The 21,406-nt window shown below is 43.0% G+C and overlaps 1 protein-coding gene across 6 annotated transcripts in view; it reads right to left on the bottom strand.

The window, feature by feature from the left end:
- PIKFYVE (phosphoinositide kinase, FYVE-type zinc finger containing) overlaps positions 1–21,406 on the bottom strand; it is a 103,430-nt gene that overhangs the window by 81,082 nt on the left and 942 nt on the right. For 3 of the 6 annotated variants that reach the window (XM_073306652.2, XM_073306655.2, XM_073306656.2), the window contains exons 1-7: positions 17,546–17,662; positions 14,327–14,508; positions 12,476–12,646; positions 7,194–7,312; positions 4,355–4,526; positions 2,881–3,088; positions 246–335 (exon numbers count right to left, since the gene is read on the bottom strand). In XM_073306652.2, coding sequence (XP_073162753.1) covers positions 246–335; positions 2,881–3,088; positions 4,355–4,526; positions 7,194–7,312; positions 12,476–12,646; positions 14,327–14,498 — 932 coding nt within the window. In that variant the 5' untranslated portion in view covers positions 14,499–14,508; positions 17,546–17,662. Of the gene's footprint in view, positions 1–245; positions 336–2,880; positions 3,089–4,354; positions 4,527–7,163; positions 7,313–12,475; positions 12,647–14,326; positions 14,509–17,545; positions 17,663–21,406 lie in introns of those variants that run through there. The other 3 variants (XM_073306654.2, XM_073306653.2, XM_073306657.2) reach the window with 3 other exon arrangements.

Below are 21,406 nucleotides of genomic sequence, written 5' to 3'. Positions count from 1 at the left end.
AATTACTGAAAGCAAAGACATTTGGGTTCTTCAGTGACCACAAGTGAATGGGATTTTAATCTCACATCTCAACCAACAGATTGCACCTTGAGTAGTACAGTGGTCCCCTCATTACACCAGGACACAGGTTCAGAACTGATCAAGAGAAGATTTTACCAAATCACATTTGTTTCATATTCATGATGCATGGTATTGTGATTAGGAAGAGAGATCTTCAACAGATACACACACATGTGGTAATTTACCTGTTTCGAGCAGGAGACTTCCCCGGATCCTCCTGTACAGACACAAGGCGTGTTGACAGTGTGGTAGTTGAAGTGTCTTGGTGAATCAGACTGCAAAGAACAGAGCTCTGTTAAGACAACCACCATTACAAAGAAGCACTGAAAACAGTCCCAGTTAAAACCAACACTATTTAGGATAACATGATTTGATAAGTAGTCAGAGCACAGGGGAAACATCCTTCATAACATCAGCCCAAGGACAGCTGTACAAAAGACTGGTATGGTGTTCTCCTTTCGGACTCCACCGCCAGCGTCTTTCAAAATACACAACTCCTCACCTAGTCTTCATCCTCATCCCCTCCTGCATTGCTGTGCCTCTCCTTAACTCACCTCCCACCCACTTGGTAGCACTAGTACCGGATACTCCTTGCCCTTCCTCCTTCACGACATTCCCCCACTCCAAGAAATTCGTTACCTTAAATATCTAGAGCCCATCCACATAGCTATGTTCTTTATCAGTAGCTATCACCATAACACATGCACAAGCCTCAGTAGCCCTCTCATCAATATAACCTTTGTCCTCCTTTACTCACCTTTATCCATCTTGCCCTATCACTTGAATTAGCAGCTGTTCAGCGCAAGGGCAGTGTCTTTTTCTATTCAGCACCTTAGCATGCTTTTGGGTGGTCTGAATAAATACAGCAGCTCTGCTCCGTAAAGGTTTTTCTAGCTGCTCTAAAGAGTTTGTATAGTTTAGAGAGAAGACATTTTTCTCCTCAAATACAGTAGAATAGTAGCAGACTTGAGTTCTTGTTACTCTGTGAAAAGACAGAGCTGCAGCTTCTTTTCAATATTCTCTTTAAGCAGCCTACACCTAGCATGAAGAATCTCATGGCTTACAAACACAAATTACATTCTGCTTTAATTGCAAAGCTGAGTTTAGTTTGCCAAGTTTCTACTGCAGTACTGTTAAGAAGTTTGATTAAGACTCTCAGCGTGTACTCCCTTACTAATGAATTTTAAGCCTAATCTGGCGGGAGGGGGAGAAACAAAAACAAGCTAGCTTCTTCAAAAAACCGTAACACCATGCTCATTTAGCCAATTTCCCTACAACGCTGATAATTATGCCATCTCCAGAGATACCAGTCTTTCAAGTCTCAGAAGAACCTTTCCTCCAAGGCTATATTAAGACTCCCAAGAATAAAGATGCAAATGCTTTCCACGCACCATCATCCTACTTGGGATGTGTTGCACTCCCCAGCTAAAGACAGCATGGAAGTGGAGAAAAAGCTATAAAGGCAGATCAGGTGGTCTCAAAAGTTAGTGTTTTGCAGCATTCTCATACACCTGAAAAGTAACAGATGTCTTTGTGAGCGTGCCACAGAACGCACTGTTCTACAATTCAGATTCCTTGGACAGCACTTCTATCAGACACTTTAAAAATATTAGTTTGTTTTTAATAAAAAGCTGAGACCTACACTGTAAATACTTAGCAAAGGAATTTAGGTAGTGTCCCCAGGTACTAGGTTAGAGATGGTTAGCAAACTGCCTACATGGAGTATTAATTTATAGACTGTCTTAACATTTAAGAAGTGATCCAAGACAAAGAATCCTTCACCTTGACAGAATCTCTTCAAACACTAGATCTTTTAGACCTAAAGAAGCTTATCCAGAATACTGTCATTCTAGTTGTTAGCACACGCTGAAGGGAAGTTGAAGTGAAAAATCAGTATTCTCTGAAGACAGCTGTTTTCTGAGCTCTCATATTGCCAGTAGAGCATTAACCACTAGCATACATAGAAAAAAATCCAACTCTTGCCCCTAGAGAAGTTACACATTGCCACTTATAGTACTCTTCTGGTTACAAAGCAAGCACGATTGGAGTCCTCTTTTAATATAGTTTTATCCTGACCTTGCAGTCCTGGAACATATTTGGGTTCTTCTCACACTAATCAAGATCAGTGAGAGTCAATATCATGCTGTGGCTTAAGTGCTGTACAAGACAAGACTGTTTTCCTTTCCTCTTAGTAATTTTCTTTTATCTAAGACCACTAGGGAGAGCTTTGGCTCTTTTGACAGAGATAAAAGAGCCCCTCAAGTTGTCCCTGCAGCCTCATACCAGGGGTTTGACTCTTTCTGCAGACAATTACTGTCTGCCAATTTCATCAGTATTGGCCCAGAGAGCATTTTTTGAGTCTACCATTCCTAATTCTGACAATCAGCAAGCCACCACTTTACTGAACTGAAGCCTGACTCACCAGTGGTGGAACAAGAACAGCAATCGCTTCCATCTCTATGAAGCCGCAAGCCTACACAGTTACAGTGAATGCTCCTATTCCCATTACCAGCTTCCAGCTCCAGTCTAGTTTTAAAGGGTCTATTATTCCAAATGCCGACTGCCTCACTAAGACGGGGCCAGTAATTCCTACTGGCCAATCTCTTCTCACCACTGAAGGAGAAAGTTAGAACCAAGTGCAGGGTTCAGGTCTTTTATAGAAGATAAGCCTAAATTATCAGAGGCAAACTAACAGCCTGAGCCTACATGGGTGAGGTAATATCTTGTAGTGGCCCAACTTCCTCACCTAAACAGATGACAATCTGGTAGTGTGGCTGAGATTCTGATCCCTAACCAGAGTAATAGGAAGCCATTTCATACCTTTGCCAAGTAAGATCCTCCTCCAGAAAGATATTTCGGCTAGCTTTTCTACTCCCAACAGGTGTGCGCGGCTCCCCAGGTTCCAGTACAGATACACAACAGGTAGAATCAGACAGGGCATTTAAGTCTTCCCCAATGGAGTTACTGTCTGTGGAGTGTGCATAGCTTAAAGCTATTTTGCGGCAGTAAGTGCAAGCTCGGAGATCTCCTGTAGCAAAAGGAAGCAGGAGGAGCGTAAACCAGTGAGATGGAGCAAAAAGTGTACAGGAGAAGTGCCATGCTTGGGAGAGTCTCATAAAATCTGTCAAAGCAGGGCTTCGCTGTTTCAGGACTTGTGCACTAACTTGAGTTTCTGGGGCTCACTTGAAGTAAAAAATAAAATCCTAACCACACAAGGAAATTCTCCAAGTTCAAAAGTTAAGCATGTGTTTCATGTAGATCCAGGTACCACCCCAAAAAAGTTTACATGCTACCAAAATTATGGAAAAAGAAAAGGAGGACTTGTGGCACCTTAGAGACTAACCAATTTATTTGAGCATGAGCTACAGCTCACTTCATCAGATGTTTACCGTGGAAACTGCAGCAGACTTTATATACACACAGAAATCATGAAACAATACCTCCTCCCACCCCACTGTCCTGCTGGTAATAGCTTATCTAAAGTGATCAACAGGTGGGCCATTTCCAGCACAAATCCAGGTTTTCTCACCCTCCACCCCCCCACACAAAGCAGTTTCCACGGTAAACATCTGATGAAGTGAGCTGTAGCTCACGAAAGCTCATGCTCAAATAAATTGGTTAGTCTCTAAGGTGCCACAAGTCCTCCTTTTCTTTTTGCGAATACAGACTAACACGGCTGTTCCTCTGAAACCTGTCAAAATTATGGAGTGGTAGTAGTAAGTGAAGGATTACAGACCAGTTGGGGACAAGCTGTCTCTCACTTGTTTCTAGACTTCAGAGTTCAGAGTTTAATACTGAAAATGTTGTAAGTAAAATGAATTTGTGGAATTGAGTGAACGCATATTCTGCCATTTTAAGAACGCAAGTTTTATTTGTGAACATACTTCGTCATGTTGACATGTCTGCTAGACAATGGTCATCTTTCTTTGCTTCTTCATCCTTTTCAGATGATTCACCCTTTTCTTATCTAATGAAGTTTTCCAAAGCACTTCAGTGATTTGTCAGCCCTAGGCTCACTGGAAATCAAAACCATTTGCACTCCCAAGTCACTGAGGTACTCTGGAAAATTTTAACAGCCGCTTTATATTTTGTTACACATGGCTGTGGGCACAAACGTATTATTGCATTCTGGGTTTGTAGTTTGCCTTTACCTTGTTAGTGTGGCTTTTTAAATGAATTGTTAAAAATTGGGCCCCTTAATTCTTTAGTGACCAGTATTCTGAGTGCATTAAATACCTGAAAAACATCAATTCTTAATACATAGATGCACTAGGCACAAATAAAAAGAGCATACCTGTGTAACCCATAAACTTTCCAGGGATTTCCTGGTTGCAGCATCGGCTACAGAAGATCTGCCCACACAGCCGACAGTGGTGTCTGCGTCGGAAGGTGGTGAATTTCTCGCTACAGTCATAACATTCTTTACACTGGCTGTCTGGCATCCAGTACTGCTTTAAATCACTATCCTACAACGGAAGTCATATTAGAGAAATGAGACAGTATTCTATGCTCCTTGCTGCTACACAAGCAGTCAGTGAAAAAAAAGTGAAGCTGGACATGTTTATAAAAATAGGATAGTTCATAGATTTGATGCAGCACTGTAAAGAGTCACAAGGTCATAAATAAAATGATTGATCAAGTTCTTAGCCACAGAACTAAACTGAATGATCCTGATCAAATTCTTGATTTGGCTGGTCCATTAAGAAAATGTTTCAACAATCAAAAGCTCACGATCTGTAGGTAAGACTTCAATGAGCACAAGAAATATTGATTTATTTTCCTTCCCCTGCTCATCCCTACTATATGTCAGGCCCTCAGCTAGTGAGGTAATAAAGCTGGTGTGTGTGTACACATATATAAGGGACACTAATAATTTGGTCTGTCTATTACATGACTCCCACTGAGTATAATGATCATTGCAAGAGTTCAGTTCTGGCTGAGGGTGATTTGGCAAAACTGATTTTTTTGGGACGTGACAGTGGCAAGTTGTTCCAAGGACAAAATCAGGAAGAGTTAATACAGAAATAGGACGTCTAATATACAGAATGCTTTTGTCACTGACTCATCTGAAACAAATACGTTCTGAAGTGGCTGCTCAATACATGTGGTCTTCAATGTTCACTAAATATTGTAACATTTCTGATCAGTGACCGATATCACCCCAACAAACCTTGGGCAAAAGGATTTAAACATCAAGATTCGATTTAAAAAAAAAAACCTAGAAATGTCGATACAAATGCCCTTTGGCCTGCAGGATCTTGATCACACACCCCTGAAGACACTTATGTCCTATACAGAAGACACATTGTTTCAGAATGTGCAGGACCTGAAGTGGCTACCATACTGAAGTGTCTTTGTCAAACGAGACTGCTTTGCAATATCTTTGCGACACAGCAGAGGGTGCCCCAAAAGCAGCTTTGACTGAGTCAGTGTCTCTGGTGCTGCATGCGCTAGTGCAAGGTCTTTTAGCATCTGATGTGTGTTTCAGACAAAGACAATGTGCTCTATAGTAGAGTTGTACCAGGACCCACAATAAGAGAACGCTTGTTTGAGTCATTTCACACAGCAGCTGAAGATCTCCACATTCAGAGAGATTATTATTGCAGTTTGTTCAGATGTTGCCATGGTGATTACATGTAATTGCAGCCTGCAAGCAAGGATCTACAAGGATCACATAAAACATCTCATGGCTTCATTGGGTCACATCAGCAAGAGCTTGACTGTGATGACCTAATCTTCCAAGAGTTTGGGAAATGCCTGAAAAGCTTCCTTCTAAAGCTGCTGGCATTGAACTCTGAAGAGTTATCAACAGTGGATTCTTGACTTTATGTAGTACCCTGTAATAACATGTTAGTGAAGGGGAGCCCAAACCCCTTTCTTCACTGAAGCAAAGAGAATCTTGTGCCAATGCAATATTTCATCTCTTCTGATGAAGAACAGCACAGGTCTCCCCAAATGATAAATCAACTTCTCCTTGCTGACATCTCCAGTAATTCATCTTGAGTGGCATGCTTAGGTCTACCTAATTGATGTATTTGGGTAATTTAAAAAGAGAGCTCAACTTTTCTAGCCATGTGCATTCCTCCCTGGCCAGAGCATCCATAACAGGGTAACAGCATTCCTCAGGAGGTTTGAAAATTGGTCTACCCAAGAGGAAATTACTCTGATCCTTTTATTTTTGTTTCAGACTTCAAAGGAATGGAGGTCCTGATCAGGAACTTCAGAACCAGCTGCAGGCCCTCTTTCCTGATAATGGAGGAATAAAATGTAGATCCAACTTCTCCATTCAAGACGCTGACAGAGCCACTGCAAAGTCTGTGACAAGACCCTGCCACAGAACCTCTAGCCAGCCAAAATCTGCTGAGTTCTTGTCTCTGCAAAGACCTTGAAAATTCCTCTCTCAGTTTTATTGTTAATGAAGATACACTACTGCCTGCTCATACCTTGTCCCCAGGCTTGGCTATTCCTGTTAGGTCTGCTCTGCTCACAACAGAGAACGTCTCCAGACAGCCAACCCCACTGGGATATGAAGGGAGGTAAAGCTAAGTCAACAGAACCCATTTAACTTTTTCCCAGCAGGATCAACACCTGCTAATATGGTGGAGTGTTTCAGGCAAATATTCCCAGCTTGTTACACTCAGTTTGATGTGATTGTATTTAAAGTGCTGTTACTTCATTTGAAACTAAAGTTAGATTTCCAGAACTTCAGAATTAGCTGCTATCGCTACAATTACAAGATTTCATGTGCTCATGGTTAGATCTTGGGGAGCGACATCATGAAATATTATAGAAAGGGAGGAATGAGGTCATCCTGCTCTGAAAGTTCTGGAAACTCTAATCTAGTAAGTAATTCAATAGGGAAAAAAAACAAAAAACGGCAAGCAATTTATATCAAAAATTGACTTCACCAGTTTGAATTTCTTCCTGTTCCCCACTCAAATATAGCAAGTTTATTCATACTCTGTTCTCTTGGTTGGGGGGGGGGGGGGTGTTACTAGCATTCAGTAGAACTTCATAAGGTTTTGCTCTTTTCCATTGGCAAAACATGGAACACAACAACACAGAACCCTTTAACATTTTAATTTCTATATGCTTTGACTGACCTAACTCACTTAAAACCCTTGATGTAGTACCTGGCTTTTCCCTTCCATTATTTCTTTGAGACGTTTTAAGACCGTGCTGAGACTTCTAAGCTGAACAGCTGTCCGAGGATCATGGCCACTGAGAGAAGGTTCCACTTTCCTTCGTGTGTCTGAAAGGGAGAGAAACTTATCGTCACCATCGAAGGCACTATAGAAATGTTTGTGTCATATAACGCAACATGCCGTTGGAAAAAGAGAAGAGTTCACTGGGTATGTAGTTTAGGAAGTTAGAATTTGCATCTTTACTTTTTTAAAAAAGAGCTGCCTTATGTCAGATACAGAGTCAGTAGTAATCTGCATTCAAAGTAGCTTGAATTTTTATGTAACCACGTATCTGTTCCCTCTAGTATAATACCATAGAATCTAAGAACTTAAATAGGCATCACTGCTCAAAACAAGTGGTAGTTCTCATCCAGTGTTTTCTAAAAAGAAAAATGCAAATTCTTATACAATGGAAGTCTCATTTTAGAATATCTTCTAAAGCACTAATAATCACCAGATTGCAGCAGAGAACTTGAATTCAGTCCTGTACTGTATATAAAGACTTAATTCAAGACTATTTCAAAACAGCAATAACTATTCATGCAAATCCCAGGACACAGCTGAGAGTCTCCATTGAAACGGCCAGATCCAATAATAAAAAGAAGTGCATCCACAGGTTTCACTTCACCAGCGTGATCATAATAGCTATATTTATAGTTAAACTTAAGCCACTTTTCTCCATCGTTTTTCTGTTTGTTGCAATTAGTTTCACCTACTACTTGGTTACAAACATGAAATTAAATCATTGACATTTAGGATGCAATAAAGGGTCAGTCTCTTCAAAACGTTTACAACAGGATTCACCTTGGTATTACGGAATGCATTTTTTTCCGGTCTAATATTCCATAGCAAAGTTTTGAAAGAGAGTGCTACTTCTCTACATTGTTTGCTTTTCAAAACAGCTTAAAGTTTCTTACCAGCCTCCTCGCTCTCCATCTGACAAGCATTTTATTTTGCTCCCTCTAGTACAGAGAAAATAGACATGGCTGCTTTTTGTTTACGGCTTTATATATCACTGATGTCAGCAGGAACGCTGACTGCACTGGCAAGAGCGCATTAGTTAACTGTTGCTGTGCAGTAAAAATTAGGTTCTGACTTTTGGGGTGGTGATAGAAGAATCCTTGTCTTTAAAGCACCCCAGTAAACTAAAAATATCTACTAGGAATCTATTGAATGACCTCATTCCTAGAAAATTTGTCGATCAGCCAGATGCAAGAAAACATTTAGAGATTTGTCCACACAGCCACTACAGACCTGCAACAAGACCAAAATGTTTTTTAAAAAAGATTCCAACAAGTGTTCAGATCTTGTTACACCTTTAACCACCTGGAATTTAAAGGCCAAATTGAGTGTTATTTTGGAGTATGTCTATAGTATTTGAGTCTGATATTTTAACAAGATTTAAGTGAATGTAGGATTTCAAATGAGCATAAATATCTTTACTACTTTAAATCTTAAGATCTCTTCCCTGTTTCCAGCAGAGTATTCCCAGTATTCTGCAGAACAGCCTGGAAAGTAAATACTTCAACTTCCAGATGGGCATGTGATCTAGTGACATAAGTGTTACTTAAATTATCTCTGCTATCAGAGGTATCAAAACTTCCACATGAACCAGCCTATCGTACCATTTGGTGTGCCAGTACCAGTCAAAGCTCTTTTTAAACAAATGGTTTCAGGAAATAAGAATGTTTAAATTATGTAAGCGTATTGCAAGACAGGACAAGAAGGTTAGTGAAACTTTCTATTTACATAGCTAACTATATACTAGTTAGAGTAAAAGTTAGATTTAAAAAACTAACAGGTCAAAAGGATAAATGGGGACACATACGGGGCTCATTCAAGTGTGTGTACCACCAACAGAGGAAACAGTGTTAAGTCATTTAAGAGACATTGACCCAATTTTAATATCAGTCAAGTCTCACTTCCCCTGCATGAGTCTCTCCTGCGACTGGCTTTGCAGAACTGAGTGCATTGTGAACAACATGAACAGAATCTAGTTGGATGCAGTCTCTCTGCTATGGTTTTTAGTCAGTTCCTCCCAGGTGATCTCTGCTTTCCTTTACTCCCAGTTCATGCACTTGCCACACCCCATTACCTGCTTTCTCTGTTACAGCCATCTAACACAAATAGCGTTACTGAGCATGTTTGAGTAACAAGCTAGAAATGCTATTAATATTAAATGCCGATACTTCAGCTGGACAGCTTATGAAGACCTACTCAAAGTGGATAGTAGACTCATGACATTAGCTCTGGGTCATGCTGCCTTGGTGCAATTTGGACCATGGAACTTGGCACACAGATGTATATTCTAACTCCAACAGAAGCAGTTTGAGTCCATTGCTTCTATAGGAGGATACTAATGCCTCTTCCCCTCCTTCGCCCCACACCCTGTGTAATCATTTACATTTGTGCAATGGTTACATGAAGGGCAGGACAACAGACTCAGGCCTAAAAATCTCAAGGCTGATCATTTTGGCTAAACCCAGCAAATGTATCTTCAGAAAGCATGGCATCCAACTGTATCTTCTCAATTCCATTTATGTAATAGCAGTTAAGTAAAAAGGTAATTAATATTTTGGGGCAAATTTAGCTTTAATATTACTATACCACTATAAGTAGAAAACAGTCCAGATTTCAAGCGTGAGCTTCGCTTTCAGCTTACCACTTTGTTGCTAAAAAAGTTTTTAAGACAGTAATGTCTGCTCCTTCTCTGGGATTACAACAGTAGTTAGCTAACAAATACTATCCCCAGATTTATAGGACTATCAATTTCACAGAGAGTTAGAACAGGGGTTGAAATGGGGACTCACAGGTTCTATTTCTACCTCTACCATCAGCTCAGTAAGGGCTTTGGAAGTCATTTAGCCTCTTTGCACCTCAGTTTACCTGCTTATTTAGGTCAGGTTTTAATTGTCTATGAAAGGATTAAATAGTCTACTTCATACTAATACCTGTTATAATTATCTTTATAACATTACAACACCTAAAGGTGAGGGGCCAAATTCACAGAAGTATTTAGGGGGCTAAAGATTCCAAAAAGGTGTCTTGTTCGATTTGAAGAGCATATAAGCAAGTTATGCACCATTGAAGGGAATGGAAATTTGGCAACTTATGTGATTTTGTAAATCCCACCAGACACTTGTCAGCATTTTTCATCCCCCTAAATATCTTTGTACATCTGCCCAAGTACTTTACTTACATTTGTAAACAAAAGAAGGGGAAGTCTACCCAGTGTTTTCGGAAGCCCTGCCATAAGTTCCAGAGACAGATGTAAACCTGAACACAAAACTCCTTTAAACATGTTAGTGTCAGCACCTTAAGAAAGGCAGAAAGAGCACATGGTAAAGGAGGAAATTGATCCTGAGGAGGGGGAAGAGACTTGAAGGTTTTTTTGTTGTTGTTGTTTTTTTTAAGAAGAATATGGGAAAGCGGGAGAGACTTCACAATATTCTTTCAAAGAAAAAATCCTGATCGTTTACACCCTTATTGCACAGTTCTTGTTTTATCCCTGTGGTTACATTTTACCAGACTTGTGAGCTATGCAACAAGATATCAGGCCATGTATTGGAATACACGATGGCATTATAAACAGAATTTGAATATGTACTTCTTTCTAGAGGTAACCAGCAAGTCGCCGGGAAGAAGTGTGAAGTTTGGCATGTCTATGCAGACACAGTAGCTTGTCACGTGGTAAGTATAAGGCTGCAGCAATGCCACACACTAACTGTGTGGACCCTGCTGATAAGAGCTACATAAGTGCACATCCAGGATCTTTTAAGGCACATCAGCAGCGTCCACACACACACACAGCTAGTGCGCCGCAGGCTAGTGCAAGGCAAATGTACACCTCTGCTTGCCACGCAGAAAGTGCTTGTGTAGTTAAGCACTTAGATGTGAATCAGGCCCATTATATCTCTGAAACTCTAGTCTTGCCTCAGTTTACTCCAGTTTAATTCCAGGTAACTCAGTGCATTTCAATGGAGTAATGCAGTAGTAAGTCAACCTCAATGAGACTAAGAATCTATTGTGTGGCAGCTTACTTCCAGCAGAAGCCAAAACCCAAGGCCGCCTCCTCCTCTCCTCACACACAACGCGTCCAGCCTATTGGATAGGTTGGATGCCTGAGAATTTCTAAAGTTCTCAAAATTTCTCAAAAACAGCAATTACTTCACCTACCCCAAAACATAAGAGCAGTTAAATAGCACAAGCAATACTACTACAAAGCACAGAGAATGAAAATGAATATATCCAACTGGAACATCATGTGGGACTAAGGTAGATAAAATGGTGGCTACCAACATTGGAATTTTGCCAGAATTAGACACCTCTACTCTTCTGGAGAGTGCCAGGGAACCTTAATAGCCACAAGCTGTCAAGACCTGGTTCCATGTCCCATGAGAGATCATTCCTGACAGTACAGTACTCTAGCTCCATGCTGAGGCGTTCCTTTAGTAGGAATCAGAAGGATTGTCAATGCCACATCAAAAATGAACCACCACCACTTGCTGCAGCACCTCTGTTCTTTGGAGGGCTGCCATCAAGGAACTGGCTCAGCAGTTACACAACGGCAGATTCCAGCAGTGGTAAACGCATTTCAGATAGCTGGCTAGAAGCGATTCAGTATGGCGTATGAGTAGCCTCACTAGATCAGACACTTAAAGCACTTTCTGCAAGTGCCTGTTGCATCTCCTCCTCCTCAAAGATGCAACAAGTGAATATTAAGGGTTGTCTGAAACCAGAAAGACCATGTTTTGTCTTGTTAGGACTGAGCCCTACAATTCATTTTGAGGTGTCAGTTCTGTTTTCTTAGATTTCAGCAGAATAATTAGGGACTTACACTTTTATCCAAAAATGCAACCCAGGCTAAGCAGAGACGACTCAACATTTTTGACCTAGGAGTTTCTGCCAGCCTTACTTGAGCAAGATAACATTTTGTCAATAATGATAATAAAAAGCTGTGCTGGTCAAGTTACTATGGTGTCCTGAGAGAAAAGCAGACACGCTCATGAGGAGGAGAAGTTGCACCTTAAACAGAAGGTTATGTAGCCTAATTGGCAAGCAGAGCCAGGAATTTCCCAAGTTTTAATCCCTGTTCTTGCCTTGGGAAAGTCACTGAAATGCTCTTTACCTTAGTTTCCCCACTTGAAAAGTGGGAGTAGTACCTCCCTCCCAGGATTAGACAGCACCCATGTAAAATACAGCAAACAATATTAAAATTAGGCACACGTTACCTAAGGTTGTAGAAGCTCTACGTTGTAGCTCCCCAGTAAGCTGCTTTTTGTATGGAACAGGGGACCTCAGAGACTGTGCCCTTGAGGTATGCTGAGGACTGGACCAAGTCCCACTCAGCGCTTGCTGCTCGCCCTGGCCACTCTCTGCAGGAGATGAAAGTCTACCATCATCTAAGTTTAAGAACAGCAAGAAACCAACAGTTCTAAAGTGAAGGAAAAAACTAGCACCACAAGCAAGTTTAAAGCTAAAGAAGCTTTATAGATAGTTCATTTGAATTATTATTTGTAATATTGCAGTGCCTAGGGGATGCAACAGGGATCAAGGCTCCCATTGTGCCAGGCATTGTACAAACACAGAACTAGGAGGCTCTTCAGGGCAGGAACCAAGACAGGTTCTACACTTTCTCATTTCACAAGTAGTCTCTTCATGAAGAAAGAATTGCAAAGACAAATTACAACAAGTGTAATTCTTCCACATAATAATCATGTATGAATTGCTCTTGCTACCAGCCTGTCTTTTGGAAGATAGATCTTTTGGATTGATTTGAAAGCCAATTTTTTGAGTACCGTGGCAACATATTTAACATGAATAGAGCCTCTTATTAGTAAGTCACCTTCTTCAAATAGAAGTTTGAATATAGCTAAGCTGATCTTGCTGGTTTGAGTAACATACTCATGTTGTGTCTTATTTATTTCAGCAGAATTTCCACCCTTTAAACATTTCGTGATCCTGGCCATACTTATCTGATACAACTCAAATTAACCTGCTCAATTTTTAGTGTTAAAATTCACACTGGCATGTCAAGTTTGGCCCAAAGTTTTGCACAAGCTTGTTTTCACTCAAAAAACCCCACGTAACTTCAACATCCAACCATTGGATCAAGTTAGACCTTTCTCTACTAAACTGAAGAGTCTATTATTACAGATTTGCTCCCCACTTAAGTATTTATAGACTGTAATCAAGGCACCCCTTACTCTTCTCTTTGGAAAGCTAAATAGATTGACCTCCTTAAGTCTATCACTCTAAGGCATTTTTTTCTAATCCTTTACTCATTCTTGTGGCTCTCCTCTGAACACTCTGCAGTTTATCAACATGCTTCTTGAACGGCAAATACCAAAACTTGACACAATATTCCAGCGGCAGCCACACCTGTGCAAAACAGAGAGGTAAAATAACCTCCCTACTCCTACCTGAGATTCTCTGTTTATGCATTGGAGGATCGCATTAGCCTTTAAAAATACACTTCAAGAAGCAGTTCCCCATGTGCGTTATTGAAACTTCACCATTTGGAGACCACAGACATGGTGCCAGATTCACAGGGGATGGGCAGTAGAGAAAGGCAAGGCCAGGGGTAGAATTTGAACCAAAAATGCTCATCTCACTGATGAGGGCAGGCAGTGGTAGGCTGCTTCCATCCCTGGGAATTTCTTATAGGGAGGTGATCTTTATATTCCTACTAGGACTCCATAGAAGCCCTGCTGAAGGAGACTTATTAATGCATTTCCCCACCAGCTAGTCCCCACCCATCGCTGACTGCTGCCAGCTCTCAATCTGGGTAGATCAGAGGTTGCAAGAAACGCACATTTCTACATTTTCCACTCCTGGCAGACTTAATCCCATGACCAAGGTTTTACCACCTTGCCAGAGAGTGAATCCGGCTCAGATATTCTACTAAAGTAAAACAAAAACTCTCATAGGAGCCTTCCTAATCATTCATTTAGCTGGCTGGCAGTCTGAAACCATGCCCTCATCTCATGAAGTATCATAGTTCAAAATACTAGTTATGCGTTAACTTGGAAGGAGGACATTTAGGCACAATTAATAGCTATTGCTTCATAACGAGTGTTTACCTTTGCCAAAACGAAAGAGGTTTACAAAGGAGCTGTAGGCAGATTTAAAAGGAGGCTCATCTTGATCAGGAGTCAATGGTTTGAAATGAGTGAGATGAGAGGGACTGCTAGGAGAGCGGGGCAGATCACTGACACAGTCCAGTGTTGGAGATTGTCTGTCATCTGTGGCCATCTCATGTGTCCTGGAAAAGAATTTAAGTGTATTATATACACACGCTTTACAAACCTGAATGTGATAAAGCAAAAGCAACATCCAGTCAGCTGGAAGACCTGTGAAACGGGATACCAAAAGTGGGCTCTGCACTGTTCTGATTACACACCTTGGTTGTTGGTCCAAAGAGAATGGCTTTTTTACCTGTCAAGAGGAAGTTATGATCTTTGCAGAGAGGCTGTGTTTTGACTTCATATTCTTAGGAGGAAGAACTAGTAGTAACAGTTGAATTCAAGAACTACACAGGTCAGGCACCAATAAGAAATAGCAATTAGGATCACAAATTGTTTTATGGGCAGCTTAGAACTCTAAGGAGATAGAGCTTCTAATGCCAAAAAGAGCAGAACTGGAAAATCAAGTTACTGTTCAATGAGTAAGATATCTTGCCATGGAGGGAAAAAGTCAGTGGAAAGACGGATGTTCATTGGAGTGTAACTAGTTAGAGCAGTGGCCAAAGCTGTGGTTCATGAGATTAGAAACAGATCATATGCAACTCTTTCAGAACTTCCTTATCTTCAGACAGAGCTGACAAATAAAAAAAGAACATACATATGCAAAGGTATCTTTGCAAGGAAATCAAGCAAGTTCTTGGTTTGCTTTTTCTTGCTAGTTTGTGTGGTAAGATTAGCCCTTATTGCAGGGAGTGTGGAAGATCCTCCAAGCTTTGTTTCACACTTCGATTTCTTTTGCTGTTCTAGGATTGTTTTCTTGCCTCTCTTTTGAAGGGAGAGGGTAATCATTTCCAGGTTTTACAAGAAGTCTGAGGTACCTCAGTCCTAGGCTGTAACACCCCCTCTACTGTTCTAGTGGCTTTGCATCAAAGAAGCCTCATGAAACTCTGCCACACAGATTCCACAATACAGGCACAGAGGCCCACATCCTCAAAGGTATCTAGGCTCCTTTAGACTCCCATTAAAGTCAACTGGAGTTAGGTGCCTAAACACCTGTGAGGGATCTGGGCCAGTCTTGTCAAATTTAAACAGCATTTTCAAGAGGATTACTTTTAGTGGCTATTTCAACTCTTTTCTCTCTGGTACTGCATGCCACAGCAAATTAAATAATGGGCAGGTAATGATTTCTCCAAAAATCATCACTTATTTAAGCTCTCCACATGATGGTTTCTATCAAAAGTGTATCTGGACGGTTAGCCAGCTCAACAACTGCTACCTCTATAGCGGAGTAACCCTTCCCTCATCTCAAACATACACACTTTTCTCCCTTTCTTCATACTGCAATACAAGACAAACACATAGTTTTGTTTTATCAGAACAAGGCCATCAGAGGCCTTAAGGGGGGAAAGGGGGGGAGAGCCCTGTCTCATCACCTGAATGTTTTAATTAAGCAAGGTAAGTGGACTCAAGTCATTTATCTTCAGAACTAAGCAATACAAAATCTGACAGGGAAATATTTTACTCCATAAGAACAATGGCTGGATTCTGTGCCTAATCAAAAGGGCTGGAGGAAGAAAAGAATATTTGCCATTAAGTTAGATGATAATAAAACTCTTCTATTTAGTTTCAGAAGCAATTGAAGCAAATAAAACTCTTCTATTTAGTTTCAGAAGCAAATATATTCACCCTTCCTGCACAATAGTCCACTTCTCCTAGGTCAAGGATTCCATCAGACATTCTTCTCTGCTCCCCCCACATCCTCAAGAAACAGATGGAAATAGTTGCTCACTTGTACTTGGTTCAGAAACTACACAGTCAAGAGGCACAATCAACAGAGTAGAAAGAAAACAGATACCAATCAACAGAGTAGAAAGAAAAACAGATCATGGCTCTCCCTGTGGAGCCAGGAAGATAATCTAAAGTGACTTTAGCTATGGTCAAATTTTGTCCATATGCCTCATCTATAACAAACACAGTGTTAGGTAAATCAGCTACTACACTGCCTTACCTATGTCTTCATGCATTTTTAAAATGCATGGATATGTAAATATTGTGACTGTCTATAATACAGATCAGACAGGATACCAAATTATTGGTAAAAACAGCTCAGAGACATTATGGTGTAACAGGTCAATAAATGCACTTAACCAATTGCTTTCTTGTTATTCTGGTATTACTTGTAATCCATTACATGTATTCCAGGTTTAAAGGCAAAGTAATCTTAATTTTACTAGTCTTTAAACTGTATCAAACACTTCCAGATTAGTTATAGAATATCACCTTTGACTATCCTGGAAGTCTATTGGTTGCCATCACAACCTTGTCACAGGAAGGTAAACATTTTCCCCCTCCCCTCTTTTATATTGCACATAATTCAGCTCCTGCTGCCAGCAGTTACTGCTGTCTTTGCATCACTTGGTTTTAGAGAGCATTGTGAGATGCAGTTTGTATAAAAGGTAATGTTTTTGAGAGACAAGGAGGGAGTGAGGTAATATCTTTTACTGGCCCAACTTCTATTGGTGACAGAGACAAGCTTAGGAGCTACAAATGCATCCGATGAAGTGAGCTGTAGCTCACGAAAGCTGATGCTCAAATGAATTGGTTAGTCTCTAAGGTGCCGCAAGTCCTCCTTTTCTTTTTGCGGATACAGACTAACACGGCTGCTCCTCTGAAACCTTCTTCTTGGTCTCCGAGTTTTCTTGTAAGCAGGGGGGCTCCCTCCAGCCTCAAGCGCAATACAGGGGGACAAAAAAGTCCAAAAATACTCATGTGCATAGTTATGGGGGGGGGTCCGGGGGGAGGGAAGAGAAGCAGGGGCGATACTCGGACTCCAGAGATCACCGCCCAGCTTCCCGCACAAAGCCAGCAGGCTCCCTGCACGACGTTTCCTGGCGCAGGGTTTTGGGGGGCGGGGAGGGGGTGTCCCTAGCTTTAAAGGCACCCCAACTTCCACTAGCGCCCGTGGGGGAGTACGGGCCCCTAAGGCACCAGCAAGCCTTTGATCGCCGGGGAGGCGCTTTCCTTGCCGCCAGGACGCAAGACACGACAGCGCCCCCGCCGGGACTCCCGGGGGGGGGGGGGTGGACAGCGCCCCCGCCGGGACCGGGCGCCCCGTACCTTATCCCGCCGCCGCCGCCGCCCCGCTGCCTCAGGCCGCCGCCGCGCGGGGAGCTCCTCTCATAGCGGCCGGGGCGCGTCTTGAGTCTTCACCATCAACCCCCCCACCCCCACCCCGTGTCCGCTTCCCGTCTCTCGGGCCGCCCCCTCCTAGCAACCGGCCTCCACGAGCCCGAACCAATCGACAGCCGAGGGCAACCAGGCCGCGGCAATCGAGCCGCAGAGCAATCCACCCAGGGGCCGCCCGGCTTTTGCCACCGCAGAGCGGGAGGCTGGCCAAAGTCCCTCGCGCGCGCTGGCCCCAGAGATCCCTGCCTTGTCCTTGCGCGCGCCCCGCACGTGGGTTGCTGCAGATCGTGGGCGCCAGGAGGAAGCATAATGGAGCGGAGGTGGGCAGAGGAGCGGGGAACCCCGCTGCATTTTAATTTTCCTGCACGAGTAAATGTTGGGGGTGCCTCCTTTTGGGTCTTTGTGGCGGTCCTGCATTTGGGCCGGGGCAGGTTAAGAGGGATCGAGCTGAGCCCTCCAGCCTGCAGTGTTTCCTCTTACACCAGCATTGATACATGATCGACTCAGCTTTTATCTAGGATTCAAAAGGGAAGGGTCCATGCGTGGGTCCATGTCTATAGCTCTCTGTAAATGAATTGTGAACTTCACCAGGCAGATTTTATTAAGCAAACACTCACTCGCATTTACAAACTCTGTTAGCAAAGGTAGTAACCTAGAATGGGGGGAGAGGGGGGAGATTGAGTGCGGGATGTTCAAATCCTTGCAATTTAGATTCCATCTATGCTCCAAAACCCCGTTCACTTTTACACCTGGTTTGAAAACTGTGAGGGGAAGGAGAACCATGAAATTATTGCAAAGAATTCATCCTTTTCTAGTCAAAATGTGAGTGAAATGTGTGATTAATATTTCAAGCATAGTCAGAGGATGGGATTTTCAAAAGTTCTTAGCCTCGGCATAACTCGGCTCTCCTTAAATTCAACATTGACATTCTGATGGTTTCCAATGATAGCACAGTTGAGCCAACACTGGACATTGTTTCAAAATCCCACCCCTGGTGTATGCAGGACCTGACAGACTGCTGTCTTGTATAGTTATTCACACCTGTACATAGTGGGTGCCAAAATGCAACCAAATCTCACTTCCCTCCTCATCTACTTTGGACACGTGTAAATGACTATACACTGTGCAAGTCCCACAACCCCTAAATTAAACAAGAGGAATCAGTCTTCTTCAGACATATAACCTCCAGTGCCAAAGTCACAGAATGTGTAAACATCATAAGCTGAACAGCACTGGAATGCTTTCTTTTTTCTCTTTTTTGGGGAATTGGGGGGCAATGGCGTTTGTTTAAATTCTTGCAAATTAAGTTCCTTTTCCTGCAAGCACTTCTTCTCTTCTATTCTATAGAGGTCCTTATACTGTGTGATGACCTCTGTAGCATTTGAGCACCTTCCAGTTGTAGCACTTTGCCTTTAAATAATGTGACTAACATCTCTCACATATTTATTCTCTCCTCCATGGCCCAGGGGGAGAATTTTGTACAGCTAGTTGTCTTGGTAAGGTATTTTTGTTAGTGGTAGTAGTTGTGGTTTTTGTTTGGTTGGGTGTTTTTTTAGTATACATTTATGTTAGAGAAGATCAAAGAAGTGCACCTTGCACTGGGGTTTGTGAGGTTCCTGAGGGAGTTCATTCCACAGCCTCAGGCCACCCCACAGAGAAAGCTCTGTCTCCTGCACTGACAAGCATTGCTGTTTTTTGTAGACCATTCCCCTGTGCCAAAGGAGTAAAGTTCTCAGTCACAGTCTTCATCCCAGAGCTCTAGGCAGTCTTTTAGATATCCTGGGCCCAGGCCAGGAGTGCCTTGAAAATAAACACCAAGACCTTGAACTGGATTCTCAATATTCTATGGGAAGCCAGGATAGAGAGTGGGGGACAGGGCCTATGTGTTCATGGTAGCCTGTATGGCTGAGGAGACTTGCTGCAGCATTCTGTACCAGTTGGAGTTTCCCATGTGCTGAGGCTTCATGCTCAGGTACACGGCATTGTTGTAATTCAACTGAGAAATTATGAAAGTGTGAATGAGTGAGGCCAGATCATCATTCTCCAGCATGGGATGGAGTCTTCTAGCCAACCAGAGATGTTAGAAAGAGACACGCCTGGATGCTGCCACGAATACTCTTAAACTGAGGACTGAATTGACCAATTGTGTGTCTGTTCCTTCAACCAAAGGAGACTGCTACTGCATTTAACTTTAAGCACCAGAAGTCTCTTTGAACTCAATAGATCATGTGTGCAGGTGTCTGCAGGGTCAGGGATTTACTTTTTGGGAGGAAAACTATAATTTTGTATCTGCTATTATTTTCTTAATATCTTGCACTACAGCATCTTTTGTCTGACATTCTCAAAGGATTTTACCAACACTAATTCTCTGTTCAGTGCACTGTTTAGCAGAGGACAGCCTGAAGATGCAAGTAGAATAAGGTTGGAAAATGCACATTCACCAGTGCCCTGTGGCCACATTACACCAGCGCCTTTCTGGGGAATGCCCGTGGCACAGAGATCTCCCTGGCAGATTCACACTGACTCTGCCTCTCTTCTTGCAAGAGCTATTGCCATAGGGTCTGTGTTGGGGCAAACCAGGGTGTGAGTTGGCACAGCCAAGGCATTTCTACAGCCCAATGATTCCCCAGCTAATGCAAAGCTCAAGCGGGTGGTGGCATGAGTTACGGCTGCCTTCAGAGCTATCCTAACCTGCACCATGCACTGGCCCAACCCCCAGCAGCCCCAAGACATGGGGGAGACAATTCACCTCCTCTCAACCCCTGTGCCAAGGTCTGTACAGAGATGATTCTGGCCCAAAGGGAGCAGGTTGACAGGAGGCCCCAGCAGAGAAAAGTGAGTGAGAGGAGGGATAGGAAGGAATGAAAGCTGGGTTGTGGGCAGAACTGTGAAAGGGAGGGCTAGACACTGAAAACTGATGTTGGGGTCTGCTTGACTATCCCTGCTGTAGGGGATAGTCAATAGGTGGACCATGGGGCCAAATCCAGACCGCTAGATGCTTTTTATTTACTTATCATTATGATTTTTTTTCTTTTCTCTGGAGTCTGGACCTTGACCAAGAATTTGAACCTTGCCAAAAAATAATTGACTACCCCTGCCCTACAGCCCGACACAGGACCACAGGGCTATGGTCTGAAATGGAGGGGTTGAGGGGCTTGGCTGGTAACCCATGGGGATACAAAACCCTGGCGGGACCTCAGCCTCACCTGAGTAACTGTATAACCTTTGTGGGAGCATCTGCCTGCCTTGGCCTCCCTTCTTCCCACTGCTGCCTCCCCCTTCCCTCTGATCCCACCTTTCCTCTACCTCCCTTCCCTTCTCTTCTCCTTCCTCCTCCCCCCCGCTGTCTCCCCAAGGCCGGCCTTAGGGGTGGGCCACCTGGGCGACTGCCCGGGGTGCCATAATCAAGGGGGTGCTGTGCAGTAGTGCAGAGGTGCACACTACCCATGTGGAGTCAAAAACTGCTCCTGGCTGGCAGGGGAGTGCTGCATTGGGGGCGGGGAGCACCCAGATTTCTCCCAGGGGAGTAAGGGGGAGGCAAATGGTGATGCAACACAGCTACTGCTCACCCTCCTAAGGGGCAGTAAGGGGGGAAAACGAGGAGCAACACCAAGTGCTCCGGCGCATCCAGGTCACTTTCCCCATCTGGGCTGGGCTGCGGGTCCAGCATCAGGAGTAGCCGCTCTCTGCCTTCACCTCAGGCAGCCCAGGTGGGGAAAGTGACCTGGACGCAGGGAGCCCCCACGTCGCTCCCCGATCCCCCCACCCCCCACAGCACCCCAGAGGAGCAGC

The sequence above is a fragment of the Lepidochelys kempii genome, chromosome 11, assembly GCF_965140285.1.
Source record: "Lepidochelys kempii isolate rLepKem1 chromosome 11, rLepKem1.hap1, whole genome shotgun sequence".
NCBI lineage: Eukaryota > Metazoa > Chordata > Testudines > Cheloniidae > Lepidochelys > Lepidochelys kempii.
Note: the sequence above shows the minus strand (reverse complement) of the source record. Positions and strands in the feature narration are given on the sequence as shown.